This window comes from Poecilia formosa, unplaced genomic scaffold, assembly GCF_000485575.1.
Source record: "Poecilia formosa unplaced genomic scaffold, Poecilia_formosa-5.1.2 Scaffold135, whole genome shotgun sequence".
NCBI lineage: Eukaryota > Metazoa > Chordata > Actinopteri > Cyprinodontiformes > Poeciliidae > Poecilia > Poecilia formosa.
This window is the reverse complement of record NW_006800074.1, coordinates 1,522,837-1,539,411: the sequence shown is the minus strand read 5'-3', so window position 1 is coordinate 1,539,411 and position 16,575 is coordinate 1,522,837. Positions and strand designations below refer to the sequence as shown.

Genomic DNA, 16,575 nt, shown 5'->3' with positions numbered 1-16,575 from the left:
CTCGTCAGATCGAACAGCTCGCAGCCGGTTGTGTGTACATTTGTTTGTGTGCGCGTGTGAGACTGTGTTTGTTTGTGTGTATTTGCATGTATGAAAGGAAAACTGCATGTAATTGATGGCAGCACACTTCCTATAACAGTCTGGTTTTGATTTCCACAGCAAATCTCAGTTCACAACTGCTGGAGGAAGAGAGAGTCGATCGGTTTAACCAGCACGGCTCCCGTCCGTTCAGGAGGCGACATGTACATCCTGATCTCAACTGCAGATGTCAAAGTAGAGCACTGGAAATATAGACATTATGTACATCTCCTTTTACCCCAGTTTTGGTCCCTTTACAGTCTTCACAAAGCTGAACTCTCTAATCAAGCAGTTCATCAGCTTGCACAACAGATTCCTCTATTTACACAATGAAAGCCCTCAGCGACGAAGTGCAACGTTTTCTCTTTATCTTCTTCTTCTTCTTCTTCCATGTTTGTAATTTACAAAATGGCTTTGTAGATGAAATGCATGCTGAGCTTCAATAACTACCAGGCAAAAAACATGGAACGACAAGGACACACGCCACCATCGTAGAGTTCCAACTTATTCAGAACCAAAAAAAGAAGAAAAGAAGTCCAACATGTTATAGGCTGATCTCTTCCCCATCAGCTCACAGTGAATAGGACGCATGATGCATCAGATCCATGCAGTGCATTGTTGGGGTACTTTTGAAAAAACAAAAAACAAAAACAAAAACAAACAAACAAACAAAAAAAACCTCAAACATTTAAAGCACGACAACACACCAAAAATAAACAGTTGCATCAGTTTCACACCATTTCCAAAAATTTCAGAATTATAGCAAAGATATGAAATTATCAGAAAAAGACACATTCAGCGTATCATTAATGTCCCGCGTGTGATATGTCTGTCGTCTAAAGGAAAAAAAAACAAAAAAAACAAGATAATGTGTGAGCCCGACTTCTGTGGATTTCTTCATGAATATTAAAATACATTTTATAACCTGAATATTGGGACAAACAGCTTACTGTCACTAATTTACACACTAGAATAGACTCTTATTTGTAGAATATAGAAAGATAATCTTTACATATACCCAGTTCTTCTGTTTAGCTTGCATTTGTGTAGGTTATAACTGCAATTCCTGAAAAAAATTGTAACTGTCCTTTTATATGTGCTTGTCCAGCGAAATATTTCTGTTTCCTTTTTATTAAAATATATACACACATTCTTCTTTCCACTCTGAAGTGTCTAGGTACTTTTACGTCTTTTTAAAAGAACAAAGAAAAAGTTGTTTTTTTTTTCACCTGAATCTCATCCTGGACAACAAGACGACAGACTTTCACTCTCAAGTACAAGCCTGCATGATTGCACTTAAACTTACCATGGTAACACTGATTTGTTATACAATGTGCAGAGGATAGCCTCACATCAAAAACATTACATGCAAAACAAACAAAAACCTTACAAGACATTCCACTGAGCTCCAAGTCTGTACCCCTCATAAGACCACGAGGATAGGCGGACAATTTACAGAGAGAAAACGACGCAGACAGGGGGTCAAAGAGAAAATAAATAAATAATAATGACGCAAAATGACAAACGCTCAAACAAGAGGGGGGAGACCTTGCTTGCTCTTGATGTACAAAATCAGTACAAAGATATTGCACATTTAATAGAAAAAAAGACAAAAAAAAAAAAAGAAATCCACCAAAATCGAGTTGGCGAATGAAAATAATAATCTGAACAAGGCAAAAACGAAGATTTCAGGATATTTTCTCAGCTGATTTCGAAAGCGAAGAAAACAGCTGCTGCATATCGACTTTATTTCAGACTATTTGTAACAGAAACAGAAATTTTACCTTTTAAAAGTATAGTTTTGCACTAAATTCTTCATTCTGAGCTTTTTTTTTTTTTTTTTAGGGGAAACGTCTCCTTCAGGAATTCAACTCTGATCAAACTGTGTTTTTCGATGTCAAATATGCAGCAGCTGCCATCTATAGGCTTTGTTTTGGGTGTTTATTATTATTATTATTATTATTATTATTATTATTTTAATTCACCAGAAAGGCAAAAAAGCTTTAAAACAGATCATAGGCCTTGACCGGACCAGGCCCGGGCAAAAGGGGAGTTTGCTCCTTTTTCAGATCTACAACCCGTCACTTGAGTCAGCTTAATACTGATAGACGCCATTTTTGCTGATAATAATTGTAAGTATAATCTTACAAATTACTTTACACACAATATACTGTACATGAAGTCTCGACTAAATAGATTATGCGTTAATAATTGGCACATTTATTTAATGAGAGCTAAGACACAAAACGTATAGCTGTCGTGTACAGTAAATACAGCACTAGAACTACTATGAGTTGTTTAGCTGTCCGTTGACAGTGTGAAATGCTTATATATATGTTTTTTTTGTTTTTTTTTGTATTATATATGAGCTCTAGAGGAGGCGACAACAAATAGCATTCACATGATGGCAGGATTTGCAAAAACCAAAGACTCAACAGCTGAAATTCTGAAATTGTGAAAAAAACAAAACAAAACAAAAAAAAAACAGTCAAACATGTTCTCATCGTAGGGCTTCCTTCCTCCTGATTATGTAATGGTAGGTAAATGTGGGGATAAAGCAGCAGGTTGGAGCTTGTGGAAATTAAACAGCATCTTCCTGTGCAGACCGCCCAAACCCTCCACACGCAGAAGCCCCAAATCAGGCAAACTAGTGAAGGCCCCTATTGGAAGATTTGAATCCGTTTTCTATCCTGCATATCAGTTGGACCTGGAAGTGAAAGCGGTGTCTGGGTGTGACTGCTTCCCAGCACAGCAGCTGAAACACAGTGGACAGGCCATAGAGTTATGCTGTCAGTCCCTTTGGTGTGAGCGATTGTCCTTCCTTCATAAAGTCTCCTCCTTTGTCTTCCCGTCTCTCCGCGCGAGGAGCATCACACTACGGTGCTGATGCCACTGTGTTTGGGTTTGTGCCCGCCGTGTGCTGGGCCCGCCTGCTGGCCGTGGTGGTGAGGGTGCTGGGCGTGGTGCGGGTGCTGGCTGTAGTGGCCGTGCTGCGAGTGGTGGTGCGCGTGCGAGGAGTAGGCCGGGTGCTGGTGGTACTGCGTGTGGGGAGGCGGGTGGTAGTGGTGGTGGTGGTGGTAAGGCGGGGGGTTCTGCGGGACCTGGCAGTACTGGGGGTGTGGGCCGTGTAGCTGCGCCTGCACCGTGTGCACCACCTGGGCCGTGTGNGGAAACAGTTCATAACATGATGCATTTCAGCCCTACAAGCAGCTACAAGTGGGCGATAACAAACGCTATATTACTAAGATATGAAAAAAAAAAATAATAATTTTGGAGGTATTAAAAGAAACATGCTCTTTTATAGAAATCTGTTTACAATTTAAATATCACTTTGGTAGTCCAAGGTAGATTTTCTGTTTTTTTTTTTTTTTTTTTTTTTTTACCTTGGCAAAAATTTAACATCAAGAACAGTCGTCGGAACAGCAGAATTAGGAGTTATTTGGGAATGACAAATGTTTTCACAGAAATCAAAATGTTATTTTTGTACAATATCACTTAGACTACTGTATAAATACCATTTGCTTGTACTCAGTTTTTAAGTCGGAAGGAAAGTGCAACTGAAGTCCTAGAAAATAGAAATGTAATTTTAAACTATCAATAAAGCTGGAGGAGCACGGGGAGGAGTGTTTTTGTCTGATTTTCATTGCAAAATATTTCAAAGTTTTAACGTTTCAGCATAATTATATTAATACAGCACTAGCTTAAGTGTGAACATCACTTTTTTTAAGATAAATTGGTCCAATTTTAATTAAGTTATCCTGAAATATGTAATGAAATTCAACCCCACAAACATGGACATTCTCAATAAAATGCAGCGATATTCAGTTTAATATCTATTGGTAAAATTAAAGAAGCAACGTCATTCAGTGCTGTTGCTTTCCATATAAACCTTTTAAGAAAAATGCATTATCAGAGGTACAATATGACAGTTTTATGTAGTTCTCCCGTAAATATTTGCAATATTGTATTCATAGAGTAACCCCGTTTCCAGTTTAATATGTAGCGATATGATTTTAGGGCAACTGCGCTTAATGTGGGGGATTCCTTTGTCGTGAATTTAGGACATGAGGACAGCCAGCAGCATGCGTTTTAAAGGTAGCACAATAAGGAACTTCATGTTCATCGTGTGCTTTGGAGAACCTATCTCAAAGTGGTTTTGATGAATGAAATCCGCTGTTTGTCCGAATAAGAGCTGGTAAGCTCCACCTCGGGCGTCTAAAATGGCAGCGGGGGTTGCGGTGCAGATGCAGCGCATAGAGACCCTCCTCCTCCTCATTCTGCGTCACCATCTCTGCTCCAGTCATATTTTAAAGAAAAAAAACCAAGCCGAGCAGCCAGCCAGCGCGGCCGGTGTGAGCCGGCTCCAGCTTTATGTTGGGGGGGTCGTTTTCATTTATTTATATACACGCCGGTTGTTTTGTGTTTTTTGTTGTTTGTTTTTGAACCCCCTGAGGGGTAAGCAAAGGAGATGAGGGGACTCCTGCCGTTATTCCGGGGCCTGCACACCGTGAGTAACCGTCAAGCCAGGCGCAAGGCTGGGATTGTCGGTTCTCGGTGCGGGCTTTGCGGAACTCAGTCTGTGAACAAGGTACGGTCCGAGCTGTTGCTGCTCCTCGGCTCAGAAGAACAATAACGCTGTTGAACTCAGGCTGGGCCTTCAAGTAGTTTCGGAGATTTGTTTCAATCTAACGAATAGGCGTTGGCGTAAAATGTTTCACGGAACTTTGTGAAGCCTGGATGCGCTGACGACAATGAAACGAGAGGAGGGGGGGGTCCTGACATCAGGGCAAAGGCAGCTGTAGCCTTTGCGCAACTGTTTTAGGGGAACAGTTGCTTTTATATTTTTTGTTTGTTTTCAGGAAATTCTGCCTCACATGACAGGAAGGCACATTCTGATATGCTATAGACATGATTGGAAAGTCTTTGAATGACTTGTGATGCAGTAATAGTTAGACCCGGCCAAAGGTACAAGCAAACTAAGCTGCTGCTGTTTGCCACCCAGACCAACAGGGGGCTCCCAAGAGCTCTTCTCAGAGAGACCACATAACTCAAAACTCCAGATTTGTTGTAGGATCAATCTCAAGCTTACTCATTTCAAAGTTTCAAATGGACCCATAATAGCAAATTTCAAATAATTTAAACTCCATTATAACCCGTAGCACAAAATATACTTTTTTTTTTTACTTCACATCTTAAGTATGTTTTTTAAATTTAGTCACATAAATAAACATATTTGATTCCATAAAACAATTACAGAATATTTAGATTATAATTTTCTGTATGACTGTATAAAATACTAATTTAGTTTTTAAAAATTATTTGTTGCTTGGCACAATTATCCTGAGAGACAAAATTAGAGCCTGTCAGCTTTACAATCCCCCATTGTACTGCTGTATTAGTATTCTGTCACATGTAACTGGCCCTTATTATTACTGCATGTCCTACTTAACTAAATCACTAAACTGCTGTAAAGAACAGCAGTGGAAACCAATTATAGACATTATGCAGGCCATTTGTGGCCTAATAAGGCAATATACAGTATAATTGAGAGAAATGAAAAGTGATGTCAAACTGTTGAATGATTACAGAGTTCTTAAACATCTTATTGAGAAATACCAAGCTTTGAGTGGAAGTTGGAGGCAGAGTGCAGATTGAGTTAGTAATAAAAAGAAGAACTTCGATCTGAAGGATGCTTGCCCCTATGCTTTGCCCAGTTAAGTGTCATACCGTGTAAGATTTATATTACTCACTCAAATAGCAAACTCTCATCGCTCTCTTAACTTTATGTGAGGAGTTTTGTCTGAAATTGAGCTTCTCTGTCACAGGACATTTTGTACTGACCGACCATGTGTAAATTTATCTCCTCTGGCCGGAACATTTCGTATCTGATTTATACACCTGACCGTTTAGAGTAAATTTTTGTTTTCTACGTATAATTAAATTGTGTTTCAGCATCACCAATAATAATGCCTACCAGGTGGTTAGTCACAGTTTCCAGTTTTTCCCAATCCATCAAATGGAGGAATAGCACCACAATTTTTTAGAAGGTACCAAACAGAAATAATTTGTAAGTGGGATTTAAACATATTTTATGACCGCTTAACTTTGTAATTTATTTAAAACAGTTAACTTTAAAGAGACATAAATAGATATTTATGTTACACCACTCAATGTGTTATTGAGTGGTGTAACACATGGGTGTGGCATGGTTTGATTAAGGGTATAAAATGGGAAGGGGAAAACTGGTCATGAGTCGATAAAGTAATAGATATATGTAAATAATGTACATGTAATAAGGGGCCCCACCTACCTGGGGTAATCTTTGTGATTTTTCATTGATCTTCATTGGGTCAAACTTTTTAAAATCAACTTTTACACAGCTTCTCAATAATTTTTCTATGTATTTATTGCAGTTCACATCATGCAACAGTTTCTCTCTTTTTCCCCCTTCAGCCACAGCCGAGATTTGGGCTGCTGTTCGACATTGATGGCGTGCTCGTCCGAGGACGGATGCTAATCCCTGCAGCCAAACTGGCTGTTGAGAAGTTGGTCGACTCTCAGGGAAGGTTTGTGGTGCCAGTTGTTTTTGTCACTAATGCAGGGAACTGCCTCCGACAAACAAAAGCAGACCAGCTCTCTCACATTTTGGGAGTGCCTGTGAGTTACAAAACACACTCCGTCCTTTTGATTGGTCTGGTTTACCCTGACATTTCTGCTAACATTACTTGCTCTACTTTCAGATTACACAAGACCAAGTCATCATGTCCCATAGTCCCCTGAGGATGTTCAAGAAATTCCACGATAAATGTGTCCTGGTGTCGGGACAGGGGCCTGTCCTGGAAATTGCTAAAAAGTATTAATAAATTCTACCCTTTTTGCATTGCTTCTTAATTGTTATTTCCTAAGCAAGACCTAAAGGTTAAACTAATTCTTTGTTAAATTCCTGTATTTAGTGTTGGCTTTAAGAATGTTGTCAGTATTGATATGGTGAGGGAGTCATACCCCTTGCTGGACATGGTGGATCACAACAGACGTCCCAAACTGCCGGTGAGATATTGCAATATTTGCTGAAAATGAGATGTTTTACAAAGAAATCCCCATATTTTGATTATATAATAAATATGTCTTATCATATAAAACAAAATGCATTGAGATTATTTTCTCTTGTTTCAGTCCACTCCTGTTGTCAGCCTTCCTAAAGTTGAAGGTATGAACAAATGTTCTTGCACTTCCTTCTCAGCGTTATACTTTTGCCATGTCAGATGTTGTATTCACTGATTTAATCTTGTATCCAGCTGTGGTTTTGTTCGGGGAGCCAATCCGATGGGAGACAAACCTGCAGCTGATAATTGATATTTTATTGACCCACGGTAACCTCAACAGTCCCCACCAAACCCATGCGGTACCTCACCTCCCCCTGTTGGCCTGCAACATGGACCTGATGTGGATGGCAGAGGCAAACTCCCCAAGGTAATCTTCTTGTAAAGATTGATGCTGACACATTTTTTTTTGATCTAACAAATCGGATATTGTTGTTTTTTATTATTATTATTATTTTTATTTTTTTTTATTTTTTATTTTTTTAGGTTTGGCCATGGAACGTTTCTTGTGTGCCTGGAGAACATTTATAAAAAGATAACTGGCAAAGACCTGAAGTACGAGGCACTCATGGGAAAGCCCAGCGAGCTGACGTACCATTTTGCGGAGTATCTCATCAGAAGCCAGGCCATGCAGAGACAATGGAAACTTCCCATCACTTCCCTTTACGCTATTGGGTGAGACCTTTTATCTCTGCAGACAGTTCCCACCTAAGTAATCAAAGAATAGAAACAAAGACAAAAACTACTGACCTAAATGGTGCGAAAATAATCACACCTTTATTAAACTACGGTGTGACACACCATAGTTTATATAATATACGTTATTATACATTTAATAATGTATCATAAAGTAACTAAACTAACGGGCTTAGTTTAGTTACTTAAACTAAGCCCTTTTAAGTAACTACAAGTAATGTTTCAGTTTAACTCGTAGCACTAAAGTCCATTATAAATGTATTTACTTTCTTTTTTTTTTTTCACATTTTATCTTGTCACAACTTTTGCGCTGATAAATTTTGCTGGATGACAAATTGTTCCAGCAATATTATTGTTTTTGATAATATTGTTTTAAGACCACTTTAACATAAACAATAAACTTTAATTTCCAACAAGCATTTATTTCTGGAACTGGAAGTCATCTTAAATGTATAAAATAAGTTAACAAACAATTGAAATGACAAATAAACTCTGAAGTCTCCGTAAACAAAATTGCCCTTCACAAAAGGGGATAGTTGAGACCAAAGCATCACACTCAAACCTTTTGTCATCCAGTAAGGAGGAAAGAGAGAGAGACAAGAAAAACAAACAGCTCCTGCAAATGGAAATTATTGAGCTTGTTTTAATTTATCATGCGATTAATTGATTTATTGCAACAGGCTTAACTACATCATTTAATTTCATTGGGATTTTATTAGTTAGACCTGCACAAAGTAATGCTTATAATAACTTTATTGTATTCCCAACTTACTCATACGCATAATTCTAAATATGTTCAACTAGTTCAACCAATCGGCTTTAGAGGTTGCCTAATTGGCAAATAAAATTCACCTTTGTGTAGCTTAATCAAATTAGAAATACATGTTTTCCGTCAAGGATTGTCAGAGATCATTAGTGAACACACAGCATTGTGAAGAGCAAAGAACACAGGAGATAGGTGAGGGAAATATTGTGGATAAGTTTAAAGAAGGATTAAGTTATGAAATAATGCCCCAACCTTTGAACATCTGGTCAAACATCTGGTCAAGTGCTGCTTAATCTGTCTTCCAAAAATAATAATAGGGTATGGGACACCTGCAAATCTACCTAAACATGGGCATCTTCACTGATTTGCAAGAACTCTTTACTGTTAATTCTACACTCTATAAAGAGCTGCCAGAAGAAAGTAATTAAAAATCCAGTTTGCCACAAGTGATAAAGGAGACAGAGTGAGTGAGTGGAAGAAGGAGCTCTAGTCAAATCCGACCAAAACTGAACCTGTTGGTCTGAGAGAAATGGAAACCTAACACTGTACATCACCCTAGCTACAAACGTGGTTCCACCAACATGGAATACTGAAATGTGTATTAGAATGAGCTAATGTTTGAATTTCTGCTGCAGTTGAGCTGGTGGAGACATACTTCTGCAGTGTAAGTAGGGTCTGCAAAGTGTTGACTCACTAAATATAAATAAATGCCACACCATTCTTATGGATGTATGATTCCGTCACGTTCATATGCTTACACACACACATTGCTGCATGCTTACATAACCATAAAATATAAGGCTGGCGACAGTCACATACATAGAAAGCTGATTAAGACAGGTCAGCACCTGTCTTTAACAGCTGTTGGTCTATCATATAAAATCCCAATAAAACACACTGAATTTGGGGCTGTATCAAGGCAAAAGGTAAAAAAAAAACATTCAGAGGGTATCAATACATCTGCAAGGTAGTATGATTCTGTAACTCTTCCCTATTTTTCCCCACTATCGTAGTTAAACAGACCAATAGAAGACAAACCTGTTTTGGCATTTTTATTTATTTTAATTTCCCTCCTTTTCCATTGCCAGTGATAACCTCATGACTGATATATACGGAGCCAACATGTACAATCGCTTCCTGGAGGAGAGAGCCGCCATTAAGAACCCCAAAGCTGTTGCCCAGGTGGTGGCTGCCACCGGGTCCAGCACCGCCATGCCCGGGGGTGAGGAAGAGTTCGATAGCATGTGGGAAAGTGAGCTCGCTCTGCCCTCTGCCACCTCCTGTAAGTCCGTCCTGGTTTGCACGGGGGTCTACAATCCCAACGCAGAGGTGCCGTCCGACGCCAGTCGCTGCATCAAAGAGACCGTGTTCCACGGTCACCGGGACTTCAGGTTTGACCCCGCGCTGGTGGAGCCAAACTACATTGTGCAGGACGTGGCGGAAGCTGTGGACCTCATCTTCCAGCAGGAAAAGTTTGTGCCTCATTAGTGATTCGAGTCCCGAAAGGTTCTGTGTACCACACAAGCACACGTGTGGTACAGCATTAAGCTGGGAAACGCACCACTTAATACAAGGAGCTGTTGGAAGGGCATCACTGTGGACTTTGAGTAATGAACTGACAGACAGGGCATTAACATCATATAGGTCATCTTGTAAAGACAACAACATAAAGACAGATTTAAGAGAACATGAATCATTTAACTGTGACCGCCATGTGGTTTCGGTGTCGTCTTTAACAGTGTGTTTTTCGTAAGGAAACATGTTTTAGCTGCCTTATTTGACCATGGTTAGTTTTTAGATGATCAGCTGATCTAGAGTACAAGATTTTACCAGTGTTTTAGGAGAGTGTATTACAAGAACATGTGACTTTCATTAATCCCCTTTTAGATCTATGTTTACTCCGTTTACCCTTAAAGATCTATGCATGAACACAAGAGGAATAGATTTACTATAAGTCCAGCTGTTTGATGTGCAATATTGTTCCTTCAGTTGTATTGTCTATCCACATTTTGTCTTGCTATGAGAGCCATAACCAATATTTGCACAGATTTTTAACTTTTGTTAAAAGTTGCTGTTTTCCTGCCATAACGTCTGTTGTTTAGTGTCCAACCTCTGTTTTGTGCTCTCAGATTTTTATTCCAGAGACAAAAGCTAACAGCACATCAATTAAGTCACACGTAAAGCCTTTACCAACTCATTTTTGCTGTAATTACCTTACCTTGGAAAAGAATATAAAGAATAATTGCAAAGTGAACTTAATGTGTGTTTTTCTCTGACACATTATTAGCAAATTCTTAAAAAGAGCAAACAAACATGTTCTTTTGATAATGTTAAAAGTAATAACGAAGCAACTTTTTTTAATTTCAGCTATGTATTACAGCATTAAAATTAGGTTAACTGTATTTGTATTTGACTTGTGGTTACAATAGAAGGGAAACAGTGGCTGGTCAATCGATATACAAAATTTAGGCAATTGTTTAGAGCAATTTTAAAGCACAATCAAGTAACTATACCAACTTCAGTTGTTATAAAAATGATGTATATATCAAATATAACTAAAAAAAAAATTTGACTTCACAATTTGATGTCTTGAAATTGGACCTATGTCTCTTTAAGAAGCGCCCATTCTTTTAAACACTGCAGAGGATATCTAAAACATGCATGAAAGAGTCAAAGCATCACGCCAAGTATGTTTTCAATGAGGGAATAACACATGATGTAAAGCTAAAAAAGTTGTTTTTACATAACACCCAGCCCCCTTTAACAATTACAGTTCTTTGACATGTTAATGTCTGTACCAAAATGTTTTTTTTTTTTTCTTAGTCATTCCAAAATCTTTAGTTTCAGCTCATGCTGTTATGTAATAAATACTGACCACTAAGAGGAACAGATTTTGCAAGCTGTGACCTTCAAGGCAGTAGCGTGAGAAACCAACATAATTATTTGGCTGACTTTGGTTTAAATCCAGCTTAAGCCCATGCAAACACAGAAATGAAACAACAGTTGCAGGAAACAAGAAACAATGGTTGGTCTTCCCTTTGATGAATAGTCTGTACTTGATTAGCATTCTCTCACTTGGTGCGCCACTGATTTACGTTAATGTTTACCAGTCAATTTTGCTTATATGAGCTAAGCCAGATCAGTCCATCCAATGAAGAAAACAAGCTATGTCCAGGCACAAGCTAGTAGGCTGTACTGACCTTCCCTTTTGCCTTATAAAGCTAACATTTTTGCTGTGGAAGGGGAAAAAACAGATTTTTTGAAATAAATAAAACTCTAATAAGTGTAACGAACATCAGTATTTAACCTTTTTACTCTTACTCCTAAATAAAATCTACTTTGTTGCCTTCAGAAGTTACTGAAATAGTAAAGTGTCTCTATTTGTGTGCAGTTTAACCTCAGTATAATTGCATCTGCTTAGTGAAGGCCTCAGAGGTCTGTTAGAGAACATCAGTGAACAAACAGCATCATGGAGCTCAAGGAACAATACAGACATTATAGGCTTTGAATTGATTGGAGCATTATTGAATCTATCTGAAAATAGGTGTTATGTGGGACCTACCTAGATATGGTTTCCCACTTAGATTGATAGACACAACAAAGAGAATGTCGTTTAAAGAAGTAAAGAGGTTTTAGGTAATGCTGGAGAAGACTCTGAGAACAGGGCAGTTAATAATCATGCTCTACCCAAATCAGGTTTTTGTAGAAGAGTGGTAAGAAAAAAGCCATTGTTCAATGAAAACTTTAAGAGCTATAAGGGGAAAGGAAAACATGTGATCATAGTAAATTATGAAAAATAGTAGTAAGTACCCCTACATTAGGATGTTTATGGAAGGTAAATAGTTCAGTATTGATAGCAGAAGGCAAAGTGCAATTGATTGTAAGGAACTGAAGAAAAATTAAAAAGCAAGTTTTCACATTTATTTAAGTAAAATTAAGTCTGGATCGTAAAATATAAAAACAAATGAAGTAAAACTCACACAGGTGAAGTTTCTGATAAATGGTCTGGTGCAGTTAAGAACGGAAACAAATTATAAAAACCCATGTAGCGTCTTTGCAAACCCTCACAGCCTCACTTCTCGCTTCTTACTTATTTGTAGTTCTGCTAAAGTATGAATAAAAGTCTGTTAATTGGCCTTTATCTTTATATTGTGCTTCTTGTGTAATGTTTCTAGCACTTGTGGGAGTAACTCCATGTTGGACTTGGAGACAAGTGGCCTCTCCAAGTCCTCAGACAAAACGACAGAATCAGAGTCGGCGCTGAGCCCCGACAGTTCTGTGTGCAGCTTCCTCCTGTGTTTGGGTTTCAGTGAGCGCAGAGAGTCCGCCTCAAATCCTGAATGTCGCTCTTCCACGTATATGGTGAAAGTAGATTTTCTGGCAAGTATTAAGCTCCACAAAAGCAGAATAATAATGCAGCACAGCATCACCGATGCGATGGTGTTGTAAGAGACATAAACACAGCCTGAGGTGCTTGTTTGATGTACGAGTGGAAAGGTGCAGTAGGAGAAGTAGGCATCACTTAGGTCAGTGATGGCGTTCTGAGCTACAGAGCCTGGACTGGAACATAAAGGCTCCTCTGAGACAACATCCCTGTTCTTCAGCAGCCAGTACCTCAGGTACTGGATGCTACAGTCACAGCGGAACGGGTTCGGAGACAGGGACACCTTTCTAAGGTTAGCCAACCGGTCAAACTTTCCTGGTGGCACTGAGGTGAGCCGGTTGTCTTGCACAAACAGTTCTGTGGTCTCTGAAGGCAGATGAGGCAACTCCATGAGGTTTAAAGAGCTGCAGTTGACTCTCAACCCAGATGGCTGGAGCTCTGAAAACACACAGGACTGGACAGTTCTCTGGGCACTTGATGAGGCCAGGAGAAGATAAACAGCTAAGGTCACACTGTGGAGCAGCATCCTGTAGGAACAAGTAACGTAAGTAATAAAAGGTTTTGTACAGTTCAGCTCACAAGGTACATTTGTGGTCAGAGGTTTACATACACATCTTGAGCATGAGTAAAAATTTTAATTTGGGCATTTAACATATGTCAAAAAAAAATCTTTAGAGACAAAACTATACTTAAATATAGTTTTGCAAATATGTACAAATATGTACATATACTGCATTTACTATTTAGTGTAATGTCCCTTAAGATTTATGGATAAGCAAATTTTTTGTAGCCGTCAACAAGATCTGCATATAATTCTGGCTGGATATTTGACCATTCTTCAGGTTAGAAATTGTCAAACTTGTTTACGCCAGCTGGTTTCCCGACACAAACATTTAAATATATTTTTTTAAGATATCAGGTCAAAGTGGCACTCCATCTCCAACTTTGAACTCTCTTCATCATATTTATGTTGCAGCAAATTGTAAGAGATATCAACTAAGGGCACTTAGACAGGCTCAGTTTATAGCTACAGCATTAAATTAGCTCCACATTTAGTTCAGATAACTGCAATTTATAACTATCCAGTCCAAACATATAGTCAAATTTGTGTCCAATTGCATACAGTGCAGGTCAAGGTTGATAATAAAACCACACACTCAAAGGTAGTGGATATATTTTTGCCAGTTGGTAAACAGTTATTGAAAGAAACACAGAACCTAAAGTAAACACAAAAGTGCTAGTGCAGGAGGACTTTCTATGTTAAAGAAAGGTTAATTGTAGTTATGGCTCTATTAGTGGCTTCATGTACTCACTAAAAAGTTAAACAAAAACCTGAAGAATTATCTATGGGATGGAAAATGAAAAGGATAATATTGTTCAATGATTTGGTCCAGAAAACTGTCATAGTTAAAGATGGGATCTTTGGGTCATTAAAAAAATACTTCTGAAGTTTGTTTTTAGGTCCTTGTGCCGTTGTGTCAAAGTTCACTCAATTTGACTCAAACTGTTACACTCCAATGAAGTAATATTTATGACAATAAAAAAAAATCAGTTCAAATTCAATTAAAAAAAAAAAACTTTATTGATCCCAAAGGGAAATTAAATTAAATTCAAAACCAAGGAATTTGAAAACAAGAACCACTACAGGTTCAAGTCTATCATAAACCAAAAGATGCTTCAATACCAGAACTACGGTCTGCAGTGAAGAATGTGCAACATTTATAGGATTAAGACAGAGCTGACCAGGGAGGAAGCACCTGTTCCAAAAATGACGTCTTCCTGCAAGATTGCAATCTATTGCCCACATTGTAAAGCCAGATGTTTTCGAAATATGTAGTGGGGTGATACAAAGATTGAACTGTTTGGAGGAATCAAAATGATTTTTTATGGCCTAAAGAAATGCATCATGATGAGCCGATTTGACTGTATGGGTTCACTGACTGAACAACCCAGGTTTTTTTAATTCTGAGGGACCGATGATCGGCCCTTGCTGCATGTGAAATCAATCTCATCCACTAATCCTATCTACCTTCACAAAGATCTGAAAACCAGCCACTGTTCCTTTCTGCTCTGCTGTGACAGAGGACCGACTGACAGACCCGGCCACCAGGTCATATGCAAACTTTTCATTTATGTTTTATAAATGAAAGCACTACCTTGTGCAGCAAAAACAGTTTTGTATAATTTCATGAGTATTGTTAAACTTTTTTTTTTTCAGTTAAAAAGATTGGGATATTGAAGGCATATTGTAGGCAGTTAAAAAAACTAATTATTGATCAAAATCAAAATTGGCAGGTGAGGATTCTTAAAGATTAGTGATTGGTCAGAAAACTTCAAAATAGGTGCATAAGAGAATGAAATAATAAAACATGACACCCACTTCTTTAAGCACACCTCAAACGAAGTAAAAGTAAAAATGTTCTCAAGACTATGAGTTCCAAAATGGCGATCATCCCAAACCTGCATCAAAACTGGTTATCAGGACAGATGAAATGTCCCTGGTCTGAAATGTAGTAATACAAAAACTTATGGGTGATGCTTTAAAGTGGGATCAACTTGTATGCTGGGACACCATCCACTTCTAACTGACTTTACCAATTGCAAAGAAATACAGGTTACATATTCAGCCAGAACTATGAATTTTGCCAGAGTCTTTTTGATGACTACAATTTATGTTTCTCTGCAACATAATATCAGTGGAGTGTATGCATAATTTTGACCCTGTGTGGAAACAATAAATTCCCTTTGTTTTTGTTTGTTTTTTTTTGTTTTGTTTTTTTTATCATATTCCCCCACTCAAAAATAATTCAGATGCAAAATGGAAATTCTAAAATTTGTATAAAATCCATGCAGTTGACGAGTTTATTTACATTTTTTGTCTGACACTCTCAAGACCAAAAAGAGCTAGGCCTATAACGTTCAATAAATTTTTACTAAACACAACACGTACAAAAAATGTAACAGTAGTTTGACTTCACAAATCCCCCCAAAAAAAAAAAAAAAAAAACAAACCTTTCTGTGTCAGGCCAATCTCAAGATTTCTTCTGCTGATGCCAGTCATCCTTATGAACTGTCTGCTGTTGTCCAGTTTGAACATTAGGAAGATCTTCTGAAACTTTTCCCCCCTCCTAACTGATGCGTAGTGAGCACAGAGATATAAAACCTCAAATTGAACAGCGTCGGGGTGAGGAGTGCACCAATAGCACCGCACAGTTATAGTTCACATGACATGAAGGAAGTCCGTCTGCTTTGAAGTGATAAGAGTTATCTATGAATATGTTAGCTGAGGCTTTCCAAACAACCCTGCAGTGAATGCACTGTAACCATTCACTGCATGGCTCGAGGCTGGGGATAACGGAAAAGTACAAATGGAAGCCTTGTGATATATTACATTGCTGATTGTATGTGCTAAAACCTACACCATCTGAGCCTAAAGACATGCTTCTGTTATGTAGTTTGGAAAAGTAAGATTATACGCTTCCACCAAAGAAATTCTGCAGTCATACTTTCGACCTATAGGTGGTGTAACAGTGCAACGGTCCCATTTTTTC

At 38.3% G+C, this 16,575-nt stretch overlaps 3 protein-coding genes across 4 annotated transcripts in view; 1 reads left to right on the top strand and 2 right to left on the bottom strand.

Moving 5' to 3' along the window:
* Nucleotides 1-1,294: 1,294 nt before the first annotated feature.
* The window catches only part of LOC103145094 (IQ motif and SEC7 domain-containing protein 1), a 138,409-nt gene continuing 123,128 nt past the window's right edge, over nucleotides 1,295-16,575 (bottom strand). The window contains exon 17 of the mRNA XM_007562367.2: nucleotides 1,295-3,233. Coding sequence (XP_007562429.1) covers nucleotides 2,949-3,233 — 285 coding nt within the window. The 3' untranslated portion in view covers nucleotides 1,295-2,948. The remainder of the gene's footprint in view (nucleotides 3,234-16,575) is intronic.
* Nucleotides 4,384-10,894, top strand: LOC103145098 (cat eye syndrome critical region protein 5-like). The gene is made up of 8 exons (XM_016676488.1): nucleotides 4,384-4,666; nucleotides 6,532-6,735; nucleotides 6,819-6,931; nucleotides 7,032-7,125; nucleotides 7,252-7,285; nucleotides 7,374-7,548; nucleotides 7,665-7,853; nucleotides 9,729-10,894. The coding sequence occupies exons 1-8, from the start codon at nucleotides 4,547-4,549 to the stop codon at nucleotides 10,126-10,128; spliced, it is 1,329 nt and encodes a 442-aa protein (XP_016531974.1). The 5' UTR covers nucleotides 4,384-4,546; the 3' UTR covers nucleotides 10,129-10,894.
* On the bottom strand, nucleotides 10,715-16,180 carry LOC103145097 (platelet glycoprotein IX-like). 2 transcript variants are annotated; one of them, XM_016676489.1, is made up of 3 exons: nucleotides 16,037-16,179; nucleotides 12,885-13,551; nucleotides 10,715-12,842 (listed from the first exon to the last, which is right to left on the bottom strand). In XM_016676489.1, exons 2-3 carry the CDS (start codon nucleotides 13,548-13,550, stop codon nucleotides 12,768-12,770), a joined length of 741 nt encoding a protein of 246 aa, XP_016531975.1. In that variant the 5' UTR covers nucleotide 13,551; nucleotides 16,037-16,179; the 3' UTR covers nucleotides 10,715-12,767. The 2 variants fall into 2 exon arrangements, with proteins under 2 accessions (XP_016531975.1, XP_007562434.1); XM_007562372.2 differs by having other exon boundaries at nucleotides 10,715-13,551; nucleotides 16,037-16,180.